At 47.1% G+C, this 18,339-nt stretch overlaps 1 protein-coding gene across 1 annotated transcript in view; it reads left to right on the forward strand.

Annotated features, from left to right (window-relative positions):
• The window catches only part of LOC124551118 (sensory neuron membrane protein 1-like), a 291,988-nt gene that overhangs the window by 222,986 nt on the left and 50,663 nt on the right, over positions 1-18,339 (forward strand). The window contains exon 8 of the mRNA XM_047126065.1: positions 16,234-16,352. Within this exon, the coding sequence (XP_046982021.1) occupies positions 16,234-16,352 (119 nt within the window). The remainder of the gene's footprint in view (positions 1-16,233; positions 16,353-18,339) is intronic.

Raw genomic sequence — 18,339 nt, forward strand, 5'->3', positions numbered from 1 at the left:
GGAAGAGGAAATTATGCGGACCTGAAGAGGGTGGCAGAAAATCGGACAGCCTGGAGAACTACCATGTGAAAACCTGCCTTTAGGCAAAACACTGATGACGATGATGACCGATTACATCGCCACCTATCATGAAATGAAAAAAAATGTTTCGTACAAAAGGTACGTATTTTTCCACGGAGAATCCAAATCTGCAATAAAAAATAGACGTTTCTATTTGAGATTTCAAAGTTATCCCTCCCCCCCCCCCCCTACCATCCGCAGGAATGGTGCAAGGGGGTCGAGCGTTAATGGATGTCCCTCTTTGAGGTACACAACGTTTATTATCACTTAGTTTTTAATCCGATGTGTATTTCACCAAATATTCCGACGGACAGTTTTAAATGCATCATCCTGTATAGGTAGATTTGAGAACCTGAAGATGACAGCTATTTACGCCCCAACAACGTGTGTAAATTATATAATCTGGATTAGTTCCCCATTCAGATCACCAGGAAGCGACCACCAAAGGGGAAGTGATCATCAGTGAAAGACTGGATAAGAAACGAATGAGAAACATTCTGCGAATCGCAGTGTAGAATGTCACAAGTCTGAATGTTGTTGGGAACCTAGAATATCTGAAAAGTTAAGTTCAAATGATCACTCTAGATGTAAATGGCGTCAGTGAAGTGTAATGGAAAGAACATAATGATTTATGGTTAAACGAATGTAGGGTAATATCAACAGCCTTAGAAAATAGTGTGGCAGGAGTAGAATCCATCATGAATAGGAAGGTGTGGCAGAGACTGTGCTCTGAATGCATAAACGATAGGATAAACAGTAAACCAATGCCTAAAACAAGGATGTACATACCAACGTCAGAAGCAGAAGAAGTAGAGGAAATTCTTCCAGAATTCTTCTTCTTCTTCTCCTCGAACAGTCTGCTTTGTGCCCGAGGATGACGTCCTCGTCAAACCACTACAGTACCCCCGCTTCTTCAACAAGTTGGCAACAAGTCTGACTTCATACGGGACGATGGCCCATTTCCTGACCCCTGCCTGACACCGCACATTACGCGTTGTCTTAAATATACAGCCCAGTCACATTGATGTGACCACAAGCTGTGTTCCATCACTAAACACTTGTAACACCTCCGTTTTTTATCCCGACCTGATCTGATCGAATAGCAGCCCAATATTTATTATTAACATGACCGTGAACCTAATGGGGCTCGTAATCGGAATTGACTGCTACGGAAGTTGTTACTTTCCAGTTCGTCCTGTTCAATACTATAATACTGAATGTCTGGTAATAAGGAACACCAACACAGTTTTACTAATTACGAACTTATATTCTTCTCAAAACACAAAAAGGAGACAGCCACTGCCTTCGCCATACATATCTAATTACGGCTAATCTCAGCACAGGCTTTCTCCATTTTCCATTATCGTCACACGCTACTCCATCACTGCATCCAACACTGTAATCCAAGGTTAGGCCGGCGCGGTAGACGCGAAACCAAATATCGGCACTAGTAAGGTCACAGATCACTTTCATAATGATACTTCTTCACTTTCCCGGTATTAATCTATTACTTAGGGGTCACAGCGATGGCGACACCCTTCTCCGTTAAGGACCCTGTATTTCAACAATGGCCTTCACACACACACACACACACCACTCTGGCGCAACTTAACACTCGATATCGCAACACGTCACAATCGATTGTTCGCCCTATCGACCTGTGCCGAGTGCAAAGTTATAGTAAGGGCCTACGGACCTCCTACACACTCTCAAACGGAAGGCAAGCAGAAGCAGTAGCAATGAAGGAAAACGACTAGGCGTTGTCGTAATGCGGAAACGGAACGGTTTAACTAACGTCCGAAAGTGCGTGATCAGTCCCTTTCAGCGCAAGAGTGGACCATTTGCGAAACAGCTAAACCTGTAAACCGTTCGCGTGCCGCTGTGGTTAAAGTATACTGTGGATGGTAAAGAGGTGGTATCCAAAACGGCACCACGGGCCATAAATGACGTCTGCGGAGACCTATACGGGCGAACTGACGTGTAACTGTTGGGCAACCGACAGCGCAGATCAACCCTGCGGCTATCAATAGTGTCTCTTCAGCGAACTCTGCTACATACGAGCTTCCGCAGCAGGGGCCTCGTTGATTTACTCATGGTTATCGCTATTCCTCAGCGCCAAAAGCTGGAAATCGTATGCCGATACTGCTACTAGACGTCCACTGACCGACGACATGTCGTCTTTTGAGATGAATCACGTTTTACGCTCCGTCGGCTTGAAACTTCTGAAAACAAACACCCTACAACAATCTACAGAAGGGTCCAGTCTAGAGAGGGAAAATTATGGTGTGGGGAATGTTGTCAGCGCATTCTTTGAATGATCTCGCCATTCTGGAAGGCATAACGGATCAACAAAAGTATGCATCTGTCCTTGGGGATCGTGTTCACATCTACAAACAGCTTGTTTTTCCTCGCTGCGTTGGCATGTACCAGCAGGACAATGCAAAATGCTCACAATGTACTTGCGTGGTTGGAAGAGCACCAGGCTGAAATTACAGTACTCCCCTCGCCACCAAATTCCCCGGATTTAAGCCCAATCGAGAATCTGTGAGACTACGTCGATCGGGCTGTTTGCACCGTGGATGCTCAAACGAGGAATACAGCGCAGCTGGCGACAGCACTGGAGTTCAAAAATGGTTAAAATGGCTCTGAGCACTATGGGACTTAACTGCTGAGGTCATCAGTCCCCTAGAACTATAGACTACTTAAACCTAACTAACCTAAGGACATCACGCACATCCATGCCCGAGGCAGGATTCATACCTGCGACCTTAGCGGTCACGCGGTTCCAGACTGTAGTGCCTAGAACCGCTCGGCCACTTCGGCCGGCAGCACTGGAGTCGGCATGACTCCAGTTCCCTATCCGTACCTTCTAGAGCAGGGATTCCCAAAGTGGTCGATATCGACCCCTTGTGGTCGATATCGGTTTCCTAGGGGTCGACATAAACGAAAACAGATTTTGGGGGTCGATGAGGTCTAAAAATCGACCCCTATTAAATTAACACAAGTTCTTATTTAAAACTTTCAAGATAGGTAGGTACTGTATTGTTTATGTTGTGTTACGTGTACTAAGAATAATTAATATTTTCGTTGGAAATAGTATTGTTGTAGTAATGTAGTCTCAAGTCCGTACAAGATGAAAAACTCGGCAAGTCTGTGAGGACAAGTTCGTTCAAGATAATGAGTTCGAGCGTACGTCTTTCAGGCGCGTTTTGACTTGTTCTCTATTTGACGCTTACACGATTGAACACGAACGAATTCATGATCAAGTCCAAACATGTTCCTGATATTTTACTATTTAACGAGCTTAAATTAGGTTGAAAGTTCATTTGCTTTTTGAAATTCGTTGGAGCTTGAACGATAATAATTCATAGAAGTACTCATTTATTTCAAGAGATTACAAAGTTATTACGTAGCTAAATTAATTGAAGTAAAGTGACTGAGAAAGTGGTAAACACAACATACGACATATTTTAAATAGGTGGGTATAAAAGTATTTGCAAAAATTACTTACACTTAAGTTGTTAAGTAGGTAGGTACCTGCTACACTCTGTAGCAGCTGTTTTAAGTTAGCAGACGATTATGAATAAGGGGGTTGATCTTAAAAGTAGGTAATTTGGCCATGGGGGTCTGAGGTAACAGTTCATTTTGGAAAAGGGGTCACTTGTCCAAAATACTTTGGGGATCCCTGTTCCAGAGCCTTATTCATTCTCCTCATGCGCATCTCGCATCGGTCCGCGCTGCAAAAGGTGATTGTTCGTGCTTCTGACAGTCATATTACTGTGACTCGACAGTGTACTACTCTTAACTGTGCTTTTCTCCTATCCTCGCAAACTTTTTACATTAATAAGATTCGACAGTCGTGACAGACAAGGGATAGAAAATGTCTTAAGACTTAAAAGAATAATTTCCATATGTAAGTAGGCTGTTTAGGTTTTTATGTTGGTAATGCCACGTAGCGCTCTATATGAAAATCACCGACTGTGCTGTGTGAAGGCTGTGGTTGGTTTGCATTGTTGGAGTATATACTATTGTAGTGTTGGGCAGTTGGCTGTTAACAGTGCGTAGCGTTGCGCAGTTTGAGGTGAGCCGCCAGCAGTGGTGGATGTGGGGAGAGACATGGCGGAGTTTTGAGAGCGGATGATCTGGACGTATGTCCATCAGAAAGAGTAAATTTGTAATATTGGATATCATGGACTGATATACAGGGTGAGTCACCTAACATTACCGCTGGATATATTTCGTAAACCACATCAAATACTGACGAATCGATTCCACAGACCGAACGTGAGGAGAGGGGCTAGTGTAATTGGTTAATACAAACCATAAAAAATGCAAGGAAGTATGTTTTTTAACACAAACCTACGTTTTTTTAAATGGAACCCCGTTAGTTTTGTTAGCACATCTGAACATATAAACAAATACGTAATCAGTGCCGTTTGTTGCATTGTAAAATGTTAATTACATCCGGAGATATTGTAACCTAAAGTTAACGCTTGAGTACCACTCCTCCGCTGTTCGATCGTGTGTATCGGAGAGCACCGAATTATGTAGGGATCCAAAGGGAACGGTGATGGACCTTAGATACAGAAGAGACTGGAACAGCTCATTACGTCCACATGCTAACACCTTTTTATTTGTCTTTTTCACTGAAGCACATGTACATTACCGTGAGGGGTGAGGTACACGTACACACGTGGTTTCCGTTTTTAATTACGGAGTGGAATAGAGTGTGTCCCGACATGTCAGGCCAATAGATGTTCAATGTGGTGGCCATCATTTGCTGCACACAATTGCAATCTCTGGCGTAATGAATGTCGTACACGCCGCAGTACATCTGGTGTAATGTCGCCGCAGGCTGCCACAATACGTTGTTTCGTATCCTCTGGGGTTGTAGGCACATTGCCGCCGAAGTGGCCGTGCGGTTAAAGGCGCTGCAGTCTGGAACCGCAAGACCGCTACGGTCGCAGGTTCGAATCCTGCCTCGGGCATGGATGTTTGTGATGTCCTTAGGTTAGTTAGGTTTAACCAGTTCTAAGTTCTAGGGGACTAATGACCTCAGCAGTTGAGTCCCATAGTGCTCAGAGCCATTTGAACCATTTTGTAGGCACATCACGGTACACATTCTCCTTTAACGTACCCCACAGAAAGAAGTCCAGAGGTGTAAGATCAGGAGAACGGGCTGGCCAATTTATGCGTCCTCCACGTCCTATGAAACGCCCGTCGAACTCCTGTCAAGGGTCAGCCTAGTGTTAATTGCGGAATGTGCAGGTGCACCATCATGCTGATACCACATACGTCGACACATTTCCTGTGGGACATTTTCGAGCAACGGTGGCAGATCATTCTGTAGAAACGCGATGTATGTTGCAGCTGATGGGCCCCTGCAATGAAGTGAGGACAATGTTTCAAGCGTCCTGAAAGAAAGGATATAGCGGAGACGTGGCTTAGCCACAGCCTGGGGGATGTTTCCAGAATGAGATTTTCACTCTGCAGCGGAGTGTGCGTTGATATGAAACTTCCTCGCAGATTAAAACTGTGTGCCCGACCGAGACTCGAACTCGGGAGTTTTGCCTTTCGCGGGCAAGTGCTCTGCCATCTGAGCTACCGAAGCACGACTCACGCCAGGTACTCACAGCTTTACTTCTGCCAGTACCTCGTCTCCTACCTTCCAAACTTTACAGAAGCTGTCCTGCGAACCTTGCAGAACTAGCACTCCTGAAAGAAAGGATATAGCGGAGACATGGCTTAGCCACAGTCTGGGGGATGTTTCCAGAATGAGATTTTCACTCTGCAGCGGAGTGTGCGCTGATATGAAACTTCCTGGCAGATAAAAACTGTGTGCCCGACCGAGACTCGAACTCGGGACATTTGCCTTTCGCGGGCAAGTGTTCTACCATCTGAGTTACCGAAGCACGACTCACAGCTTTACTTCTGCCAGTACCTCGTCTCCTACCTTCCAAACTTTACAGAAGCTCTCCTGCCAGGAAGTTTCATATCAGCGCACACTCCGCTGCAGAGTGAAAATCTCATTCTGGAAACATCCCTCAGGCTGTGGCTAAGCCAAGTCTCCGCAATATCCTTTCTTTCAGGAGTGTTAGTTCTGCAAGGTTCGCAGGAGAGCTTCTGTAAAGTTTGGAAGGTAGGAGACGAGGTACTGGCAGAAGTAAAGCTGTGAGTACCGGGCGTGAGTCGTGCTTCGGTAGCTCAGATGGTAGAGCACTTGCCCGCGAAAGGCAAAGGTCCCGAGTTTGAGTCTTGGTCCGGCACACAGTTTTAATCTGCCAGGAAGTTATATATATATATATATATATATATATATATATATATATATATATATATATATATATATATACACTCCTGGAAATTGAAATAAGAACACCGTGAATTCATTGTCCCAGGAAGGGGAAACTTTATTGACACATTCCTGGGGTCAGATACATCACATGATCACACTGACAGAACCACAGGCACATAGACACAGGCAACAGAGCATGCACAATGTCGGCACTAGTACAGTGTATATCCACCTTTCGCAGCAATGCAGGCTGCTATTCTCCCATGGAGACGATCGTAGAGATGCTGGATGTAGTCCTGTGGAACGGCTTGCCATGCCATTTCCACCTGGCGCCTCAGTTGGACCAGCGTTCGTGCTGGACGTGCAGACCGCGTGAGACGACGCTTCATCCAGTCCCAAACATGCTCAATGGGGGACAGATCCGGAGACCTTGCTGGCCAGGGTAGTTGACTTACACCTTCTAGAGCACGTTGGGTGGCACGGGATACATGCGGACGTGCATTGTCCTGTTGGAACAGCAAGTTCCCTTGCCGGTCTAGGAATGGTAGAACGATGGGTTCGATGACGGTTTGGATGTACCGTGCACTATTCAGTGTCCCCTCGACGATCACCAGTGGTGTACGGCCAGTGTAGGAGATCGCTCCCCACACCATGATGCCGGGTGTTGGCCCTGTGTGCCTCGGTCGTATGCAGTCCTGATTGTGGCGCTCACCTGCACGGCGCCAAACGCGCATACGACCATCATTGGCACCAAGGCAGAAGCGACTCTCATCGCTGAAGACGACACGTCTCCATTCGTCCCTCCATTCACGCCTGTCGCGACACCACTGGAGGCGGGCTGCACGATGTTGGGGCGTGAGCGGAAGACGGCCTAACGGTGTGCGGGACCGTAGCCCAGCTTCATGGAGACGGTTGCGAATGGTCCTCGCCGATACCCCAGGAGCAACAGTGTACCTAATTTGCTGGGAAGTGGCGGTGCGGTCCCCTACGGCACTGCGTAGGATCCTACGGTCTTGGCGTGCATCCGTGCGTCGCTGCGGTCCGGTCCCAGGTCGACGGGCACGTGCACCTTCCGCCGACCACTGGCGACAACATCGATGTACTGTGGAGACCTCACGCCCCACGTGTTGAGCAATTCGGCGGTACGTCCATCCGGCCTCCCGCATGCCCACTATACGCCCTCGCTCAAAGTCCGTCAACTGCACATACGGTTCACGTCCACGCTGTCGCGGCATGCTACCAGTATTAAAGACTGCGATGGAGCTCCGTATGCCACGGCAAACTGGCTGACACTGACGGCGGCGGTGCACAAATGCTGCGCAGCTAGCGCCATTCGACGGCCAACACCGCGGTTCCTGGTGTGTCCGCTGTGCCGTGCGTGTGATCATTGCTTGTACAGCCCTCTCGCAGTGTCCGGAGCAAGTATGGTGGGTCTGACACACCGGTGTCAATGTGTTCTTTTTTCCATTTCCAGGAGTGTATATATATATAACAGTCTGCCTTCGGCGGTGCTACGGCACGGACGTCTGTTTACGTCCCTGCCGGAGAAGTTCGCGCTCGCGCAGTTGTTTACCTCTTCGGCGTACTCGTGCGTTTAGACGACTCGATATAGAATGGCACATGCATACCGAAAGTCGACTCTCAAGATTAGTTTTTCGAATGAATATGCGAGACCGAAAGCCTACGAAATAGAAAGGTTCCTACGAGACGAAGTTAAACTTGACTACAACGAACTTATCGGAATCCACCTCTCCATAGTGAGCAGTGTCGTTTACGTCAAGCTGATTAACGATGCCGTATGTGACAGAATCATCCAAGATACTAAACATGGACTCAAATTTCGTCACTCTGATGGACATGTTGGAGAAGTAACTCTTGATCACGCAGGACCGGGGTTACGAAACATACGTATTTTCGAACTTCCCTTCGAGGTTCCGTCTGACTTGGTCGTTGACGCCTTACGCCCATATGGAAGAGTGCTTAGCCACGTAGAGGAAAAATGGTCCAACTTCACGACTTACCCCGTTCTCAATGGGGTGCGTCAAATCAGAATAGAACTGACACAACATGTACCCTCGTACTTGTTCATCGGCGGATGCAGATGGACAACCCAAAACATGCTCAGGCTGCGGGAAAGAGGGCCACGTCCGTTCCGAATGTATGCAGCGGAGGATAGTGCAAGTTCCAAACGGCGAACCCGTACCTCCGTCCACGTTGACGCCGCTGCCACTAACGTATGCGGACGCGTTTCGAACGGATCCCATCCCGAAGAATGACCAGCTACAGAATCCTGACAGTTTACGGCAACCGACTGCGGCGGAGACCGCCTCCAGTGACGAAACGACGCACACCTCTGCCGCTCCGGCGCCGACGACGCACTTAACCGAGCGGAAAGGATCGGTAGGAGAAATGGAAATTGATCCTGCTGTTGTGCCGACAGCTGCTTTCGTCCCTGAGCACCGGGAGTCACTTCCGCACTCGGATACGGAGGCGCACACGCGCAAACAACGATCGCCGAAGCGCCACAAGAAACGACGGCTAGCGCCGTCGGATACCTGCTTACTGCAGTCCACGGCAGACGAGCTTGGGTGTAACGTCGATACAGTGCATCCGGATGCGCAACGGGAGGTTCTACCTCCCACACAGCAGTACGACGCGAATCATGCCACACAGGGGTTAAATACAGACACACCGGACGGAAAGCCGACGGAAGGAGTCCCTCCACCCACCGCAGCAACGCCACAGCCTTCGGTCAGCCCGGCCGGAGAGACACGACGGGAGCTGGACCTCCAGCACGGGAACTGGGCCGACGAATCCGATACTGACCCCCACACCGACGACGCACCCGCCATGGCGAGTGCTGCGTCCACCGGATGTTAACCGCGCAGAAGATGCAGACTCACGCACGGACAGCATGGCACCGGGCAGCAGCACACAAATTAACATAAGCGTTCATGTGCGCTTTACGCACTGAGGAACAGCGGCAGGCATATCGAACGGCCTCTATTAATATTAATACGATCAGAACGCCTGTCAAATTGCAATTATTACGAGACATGTTGCATGCGTCAGAAGTCGACATCGTTCTGCTGCAGGAAGTATGCGTTGAGAGCTTCCCCGACCTCTATGAGTACGATACGTACATTACACCTACTACCGACGGCGTCAGCGGAACAGCGATACTTCTACGTAGCGGCATAGTAGCCGAGGACGTGGTGTACCTGCCGTCAGCGCGAGGACTGGCGCTCACAGTGCTGGGAGTACGGGTAGTTAACATTTACGCACCGTCGGGGTCAGACAGACGGCGCGACCGATCCCGATTTTACGCAGAGGAGATTGCAACACTATTTTTAGGTCGGTATGAACATGTCTTATTTGGAGGCGACTTCAACTGCGTGCTCGCACCAAAAGATCAACACCCACGTTATACTTCGTGCCCGGAGCTGCGGCAACTCATACAGGACATGAATCTCATTGATACATGGGAGAAGATACATGGCGACAGACGTGGATACACCTACGTCACGAGTCACTCTGCAAGTCGTCTCGATCGCATTTACGTAACACGTCGTCTCGAACCTGCGATCCTCGATGCGGAATTGTGGCCTGTCGCCTTTTCAGATCACATAGCATATATATGCACGGTCTCCCTGAGTCGTCAACAAGTGTGGAGGAGTCGCAGTGTTTGGAAACTGAATACAGCACACCTTAGGGAACCTGAGTGCAGACGCTTAGTCGAAGACACTTGGCACGTGTGTGAACGACGCCTCCCGACATATCCGACGACGTTGCAGTGGTGGCTGGAATGCGTTAAGCCTGCATTGCGCCGAGCGTTAATTGCATACGGAAGGGAGCAGATGATGTGGAAGCGATACACGACGGAATTTTATTTCACGATGCTCCGCGAACTTTCTGTACAAGCACCTTCACAGGAGCGTCGTGCCGGTATAAAACGAGCACAGGCCCAAATAATTTCCATAACGCGCCGCCGACTGGAGGGTGTCGCAATCCGTGCAAGGGCCTTTGAACGAGTCCGTGGAGAATCCCCGTCGATGTATCACGTTATCAGAGAAAAACAACGTAGCCGCAGAACCTTAATACAGACGGTCGTACTGCCAGATGGTCGCCGCATGATAACGCAAAAAGACATTGCCAACGCTTTCGTGGAACACTACGGTCATCTCTATCAAGAAGCGGAACACGATCAGGCAGCCTTTCATGAGGTCCGACGAACGCTCTCCGCGTGTCTCGACCAGTCGGCCAACCTGGAGTTAACAGGTGAAATCACAGTTGACGACGTAATGGAAGCGATTGATAAGGGAGCGTCGCACAAATCGCCGGGGCCCGACGGGTTTCCGTTAGAGTTCTATCGTACATTTAAAGATCTCATGATTCCACGATGGACTGCCATGTACTGCGAATTGATGTCTCCCGACGTGACTCTTCCACCCTCCTTCGTGGAAGGAATGATCATCCCCATCCACAAACCATCTGGCGGCACAGGGATACAGGCCTACCGGCCACTGACCCTTCTTAATTGCGACTACAAGATCTACGCCAGGATACTTGCAGCACGCTTTAAACGCGTGATACGCCAAGTGATTTCACTCGACCAAACCCAGCTAGGAGGAGCTAGCAATATACAAACGGCACTCAGCGACTACCGCGATGTTATCGCACTGGCTTCAGCATGTCGTCTCCGGGGTGTATTGGTCTCGATAGACTTCGATCGCGCATTTGACAGGCTGAGTCATGCTTATCTCACGGACGTGATGACGAAAATGAAGTTTCCAGAAAGTTTTGTCATCGTCGTCATGAGACTACTCCACGGAACCGCATCCAAAGTGCTCATCAATGGACGCTTGGTGGGGCCCATCACCATCTCACGATCGGTCAGACAAGGGCGCCCGCTGTCAACGATATTGTCTGCCATCGCTGTCGAGCCGCTGCTTTGCGGGCTCCGGAATCGACTGCAAGGAATGACGATAAGGCACAACACGTTTATATGCCGAACGTACGCAGATGACCTAGTGTTTTTAGCACGGTCAGGCGACGAGGCAAGAGTGGCCTTGCATTGGATTAATTTGTATTGTATGGCTACGGGAAGTCGCCTGAACATGGCAAAGTCAGGAGCGATGAACATCGGGAGAGGACTCCCGACAGGAAGTGTAGCACCATTACAGCCGATCAACAAGATGAAATGCCTAGGAATTATCTTCACTAAAGACGTTCGACGCACGGCGGCACTCAGTTACAGACATCTTCTGCAAACAATTCGTGCGAGTGTCCGAAGTCACAGGTTAAGGGCACTGGATATGGTACAACGGGTCACCTTTGCCAACACTTATCTAGCCTCTCGCATCCCCCACCTGGCACAAGTTCTTCCTATGCCGGTGGTGTTGGCCCGCCGAATCCTGGCGGCACTAGGATATTTTGTGAGCACAGGTCTGCTTTTTAAGGTAGGATACGAAACCCTCACCCTTCCTCGTAGTCGTGGAGGTCTTGGACTAGTCCACGTACGCGACCGAGCAGTGGCTATTTATGTAACCACAATGATAAAGCTGTGGACACGACACCAGACAAGTCTGACGGGCAGCTTGATAGACGAACTCGCTCCACCTTCTCTTTCGGCTCCGGCAGCGGTGGCTCACATCTCACCATCGCTTGCCCATATGCGAACCTTCTTTGTGGAACACAGTTATGTACATATGGAACTACCGACTACCAGGACGGCGACGGCACGTGATATATATCACATCTTGACTCGACGACGGCCGAATAATGCCGTAGAGCGCCGCCAACCAACAGTTACGTGGTCAGTGGTATGGCGTACAGTGCACCACCCACACCTTGATGCGGGAACGCGCGCACTGTGGTATCAGGTGGTCAATGGGAAATACGTGACTCGTTCCAGGTTGCACACAATTCATATGGCGGACGAGCCACTGTGTCCGCAGTGCAATGTTATAGACACTGAGGAGCATCGCCTGATATGCGGTCCTTCGGCGGACGTGTGGTGTTTGGTCAAAAAAATGATCGCCTTCCTCCTTCGGGTGGGGCCGCAAACAATAGAACCACGCACACTACTTCTCCCAGATAGGACATATTATCCCCGAACGAAGACAAACGCAGTGACTTGGATCCGAGGTTTGACTGTGCGTTATCTTTTCCGAAACGGCAGTAAGAATGTGCTTGACTATTGGGCCTTACTACAGGAATATCACTCACAGCTTATGAGACATCCGAGATATCGAACATATTACGCAAATTTTTTAGGGAGTGCCTTGCTTGATCCCCCACCCAGTTGGGGTGTCCCGGGTAGGAGAATGTAATTATTGTCTATAAGTATCAGAACACGAAAGGACCAGGACAGTGGAGAGGATCCGCAACACACGTGAAGACGTACCCGACACCAACGCGAGGTATGACGGGATTAGGGAGGTACGCGCCTAAAAGAGGAACGTAGAACGTTATTGTTTTGTACTGACAGAAGCAGGATATTTTATTTTCTTTTTTTCACTATTATGTAAAAAAAAGTCCACTTATTTACGTTTCCCAGAAGAATTTTATTTTATAAAGTCATTGTCTTATATATTTAAAAAAATGCTAGAAGCAGTTTATGTTTGTTACTGTTACACCAAAAAAAAAAAAAAAAAAAAGTGCCATGCGAGCAGGAGATGCCGGGTTCAAGTCCCTGTTGGGGGACAAATTTTCACCTGTCCCCGTAGAAACAAAAAAAAAAAGATGGTAGAGCACTTGCCCTCGAAAGGCAAAGGTCCCGAGTTCGAGTCTCGGTCGGGCACACAGTTTTAATCTGCCAGGACTTTTGAACACTATTAAGGTAAATACATTGCTTGTTCTCTATCAAAATCTTTCATTTGCTAACTATGCCTATCAGTAGTTAGTGCCTTCAGTAGCTTGAATCTTTTATTTAGCTGGCAGTAGTGGCGCTCGCTGTATTGCAGTAGTTCGAGTAACGAAGATTTTTGTGAGGTAAGTGATTTGTGAAACGTATAGGTTAATGTTAGTCAGGGCCATTCTCTTGTAGGGATTATTGAAAGTCAGATTGCGTCGCGCTAAAAATATTGGCTGTCAGTTTAGTGTTGATCTGAATAGGTAAAGAGCGAAATGTCTGAGTACCTTCAATTCTGCTCAGCTGTTTGAAAATCAAGTAATGTAAGAGGTTTATCAGCACAGTAATTCATTAATTTTTCTAAGGGGACATTTCACATGGTGCTATAGAAGGCTGTAGAGGGTAAAAACTGTAGAAGACAGACTGGAACAAATCATAGAGATAATTGAAGTAGTTTTATGTAAATGGCACTATGAGCTGAAAAGTCGGCATAGAAAAAGTACTCACTGCATGCAGCATAAAAACAATGAGGAGACTGATGATACCTTGTTCCCTCCCACCGCCGCCCCCCCCCCCCCTCCAAAAAAAAGAAAGAAGTTGTGAATTGTGTTCTTTAAATGCTACATCAACAGGTCTCTGCCGTACGCTTCACTGAGGCGCCATGTCTTCAATTTGTTCTTCCGTTATTACATTTGAAGGGTTTATTTCAATAGTGGTACACGTCCATTACCTGCACTTTTCTGCCTATAATGCTTCTGCAATGTTAAAAAATATATCGGCTCAACCACTTGTTTATAGTGTAAAACACTAAGATTGACGCGTTTCGGAAGTCAAGCTTCCATCATCAGAATAATAAAAAGTAAAAGAACCTGTTAAAACTCGCTAAAATGGAACATGCACCAGGCACCATAAAATTGATAATAAAATGAAAACATCGTGGCTACTTACCTTGTTGCAGCCGTGTCTTCCAAGGTGCATCTCCACATAGTCGTCAAAATATAAAAAACTCTAAAATGGTGTTCAGCATCTAACCACACGGCTCTCTCCTCTATCGTCGTAAACCGCCCGTGCGTCTTCGTTGATACCACACACCACGTAGCCAAACACGACACTGAAACGCGAGTGAGCTCACGCGCAAGTAAACAAGGAAGTCACAGAGATGTCTATACAAACAGACAACGTATACATGTTCCGAGGACCTCATGAAATGATCGTAACCTGCCAATTACTGAAGATGTAGTTACTAAAAGAAACCAGTGAAATGTTTGAAAAAGTTATTTGTATCACCAGTTAGCTGTTCATTCAGTGTGTTCTGATTATCCACGCTATGTATCGTAATTTCCAGCTGTTCTAGTAAATCCAGCTTTTTGCCTTTGTCCTGTCTATGTAAAATAACGAAATCCTGATCTATTCGCAACATGGGGTGTCCCGTTTCCCAAATATGCGTGGCTACAGCTGACTTTTCGAAATTATTAAGCCGGAAAGCATCGCTATGTTCTTTGTAACGTACCTTAAAGGACCTACCAGTTTGACCTCCATGTGTTACACTAAATTTTATTAGACCCCAGCTCTCTCATATCTATCGCTTTCCTGCTGTAAATTATTTCTTAGTTTAAATCGCAGCGTATTATTGGTCTGAAAAGCGGTATCAACTTTAAAAGGTTTGAAAATGTTAGCCACTTTTTTGCGAAATATCACCGAAGTATGGATAAAATCAAACTTCTGCAATTAAGGATCCAAACAAACAGAAAGAAACGTTCATCTCTAGCAAGAAGACATATGCTTGGATATTTCTGGTATCTAAACTGCAGATTTTTCAGCGCTCATTTGACTTTAGCACTGTGTACCTCACAATGAACAAAAATGGACTTGTACCACTATTGAAATAAGCCCTTCATTTATTGTGCAAGTTTTGACATGCTTCCGAAAGTCATTCAGTAATTGTCTATTATGAAGTTCGAGTATAATTGCTACAGCTGTGAAAATTATTGTTACTATCAGATGCAAGCGCATGGACATGTTCTTGTGCCACAATTTTAAACGACTATCTCATCGTTATAATTAGGTAGGCTTCCGCGGCCAGACTAAGTTAAAGAAAAAGCTGTTACTGGAGAAACCAAGGTTTCGACCACTGCAGCCGCGGGCCAAAACGTTGGTTTCTCCAGTAACACTTTCTGGGTTACGGCACCGTACCATGCTGATAAAACTTTTATATCATCTGATCATTGACAAATGTAATGTATTGCGAATACATAGAAAGAAGGATCCTTTATTGTATGAGTATATGATAGCGGAACAAACACTGGTAGCAGTTACTTCTGTAAAATATCTGGGAGTATGTGTGCGGAACGATTTGAAGTGGAATGATCATATAAAATTAATTGTTGGTAAGGCGGGTACCAGGTTGAGATTCATTGGGAGAGTCCTTAGAAAATGTAGTCCATCAACAAAGGAGGTGGCTTACAAAACACTCGTTCGACCTATACTTGAGTATTGCTCATCAGTGTGGGATCCGTACCAGATCGGGTTGACGGAGGAGATAGAGAAGATCCAAAGAAGAGCGGCGCGTTTCGTCACATGGTTATTTGGTAACCGTGATAGCGTTACGGAGATGTTTAACAAACTCAATTGGCAGACTCTGCAAGAGAGGCGCTCTGCATCGCGGTGTAGCTTGCTCGCCAGGTTTCGAGAGGGTGCTTTTCTGGATGAGGTATCGAATATATTGCTTCCCCCTACTTATACCTCCCGAGGAGATCACGAATGTAAAATTAGAGAGATTCGAGCGCGCACGGAGGCTTTCAGACACTCGTTCTTCCCGCGAACCATACGCGACTGGAACAGGAAAGGGAGGTAATGACAGTGGCACGTAAAGTGCCCTCCACCACACACCGTTGGGTGGCTTGCGGAGAATAAATGTAGATGTAGATTGTTCAGCACAGTACACTTTTTCCCCTCGCTGAGGACCATGATATACCTGTGATCGGATCTGCAAGTGAAATCTGATCTGTGCTTTTGACTTCTACAGGTGCCCCAGTGATAGCTACGCTGCCGCATTTCTACCTGGCGAGCGAGACGTACCTGCAGACTGTATCGGGTCTGCAGCCAACCAAGGAGAATCACGAGCTCTTCATGGTCTTCGAATCGGTGAGTATGCTGCGCCGATGCCAAAGCCGTGGCGTGCCGCGTCCAGACCGTTGCTACACAGCACTCAGGGGTCTGGTCACTCGTAATGTAGGTTCTGCAATACTGCCACCAGTCATTCACTAGTTAATGGATGTTTTGTTTTTCCGCACTGATTTCAAGAGCGTCAGTCTGTTTCGCGTTATGTTCTGCTGTTGCCATCGTCTTCAGTCCTAAGACTGGTTTGATTCGGTTTTCAAACAGGCACACTTCTCGGGATCGGGTGGTAGGAGGGAGGGGGGATGTCGCATGTGAGAGCACTGTTTGGTACCCTGCTTCCACCCCCACCCCCAAATCCCTTCCAATGTAACTATCCGTTACCTCGCTTTTTCATCCCCTAGATGGATATGGTTTTAATAATAATAATAAAAATTTTGAACATAGCTGCTAAGAAACTTCCTGGCAGATTAAAACTGCGTGCCCGACCGAGACTCGAACTCGGGACCTTTGCCTTTCGCGGGCGAGTGCTCTACCATCTGAGCTACCGAAGCACGACTCACGCCCGGCACTCACAGCTTTACTTCTGCCAGTATCTCGTCTCCTACCTTCCGCGTTCGAGTCTCGGCCGGGCACGCAGTTTTAATCTGTCAGGAAGTTTCATATCAGCGCACACTCCGCTGCAGAGTGAAAATCTCATTCTGGATAACTGCTAAGGTTCAGTGAACGTGTCAGAATTGTATTAAAAGAAATAAGTCCTCGGTCACAAATATTAAGTCAAAATTGACCAGGTTTCGACACTACTGTGAGCATCGTTTTCAGAACTAAACTAACTGTTATAATAGGTGTATAAGATTGGTTGGTTGGGGAAGGAGACCAGACAGGGTGGTCATCGGTCTCATCGGATTAGGGAAGGATGGGGAAGGAAGTCGGCCGTGCCCTTTCAGAGGAACCATCCCGGCATTTGCCTGGAACGATTTAGGGAAATCACGGAAAACCTAAATCAGGATGGCCGGACGCGGGATTGAACCGTCGTCCTCCCGAATGCGAGTCCAGTGTCTAACCACTGCGACACCTCGCTCGGTATAAGACATTAATAAACTAAAGTGTGTACTGCCTGGAAAGAGATGCAGTACTTACAAGTCAAATTATAAAAAAATCTAAGCTGGAAAGGCGACGTCATGAAAGGTTGTAAATAAGATGATACGGCGAGCCGCTAAGGGCTGTTCGTACCTGAGTGAACACGGGTTGCAACAAAACTGAGGCGCCCACGTTAGAAAGTGTAGGCAAGTAAACATGGTGTTGCTACGAGCGCCATCTAGCAGCCGCAGAAACAATTAGGCTACTGTACATTCAAAATTAGACACATTAAATTGTAATGAAGGTGATTCAGGCATAACGTAAGCACTAACAATAATAAGATGAAGTTACATATTTATCTGCTTTAAACAGAGATACATCTGTAACGTAAAACACCGTCAGTTATGACATACAAGAAAACAGCAAAGACGTAACAGGAAAGTAACATTTCGGCAAACTGCATGAGGAAATCTCAATCAAAGATCAAGCAACGGTTTTATACAGTCGAAAATGTTTTTATTTCGCAGCTGCAGCTGTTCGTTGAGAATGAGGCCATCATGACGAGGTAGATGTTTGAAAATCTCCAATTCCTCTAAAACATCTAACCTATGCCCCTTCTTTTCGGTATGCAGAATATTGCTATCGCCAATGGCTTTAGGCACGTGTCCAGTAATTAAGAGATGATCGGCAAAGAATGAATTTAGGGGACTGGTGCCGTTTATTCTCAAAAGATGTTCTTTATATCTGATGGTGAAAGGACGTCCAGTTTGCCCTATATAATAGGAGGAGCAGGTATCACAGATGATCTTACAAACGCCAGAACTTTCTGTAGGGGAGCGAATGGATTTCAAATTATGGATGAAGTTTCTCTTCAGATTGTTATTTGTAGAGAAGGCAACATTGCAGTTGTATTTGTTGCGAATCATGCGCTGAA

Source organism: Schistocerca americana, chromosome 9 (assembly GCF_021461395.2).
Source record: "Schistocerca americana isolate TAMUIC-IGC-003095 chromosome 9, iqSchAmer2.1, whole genome shotgun sequence".
NCBI classification, from domain to species: domain Eukaryota; kingdom Metazoa; phylum Arthropoda; class Insecta; order Orthoptera; family Acrididae; genus Schistocerca; species Schistocerca americana.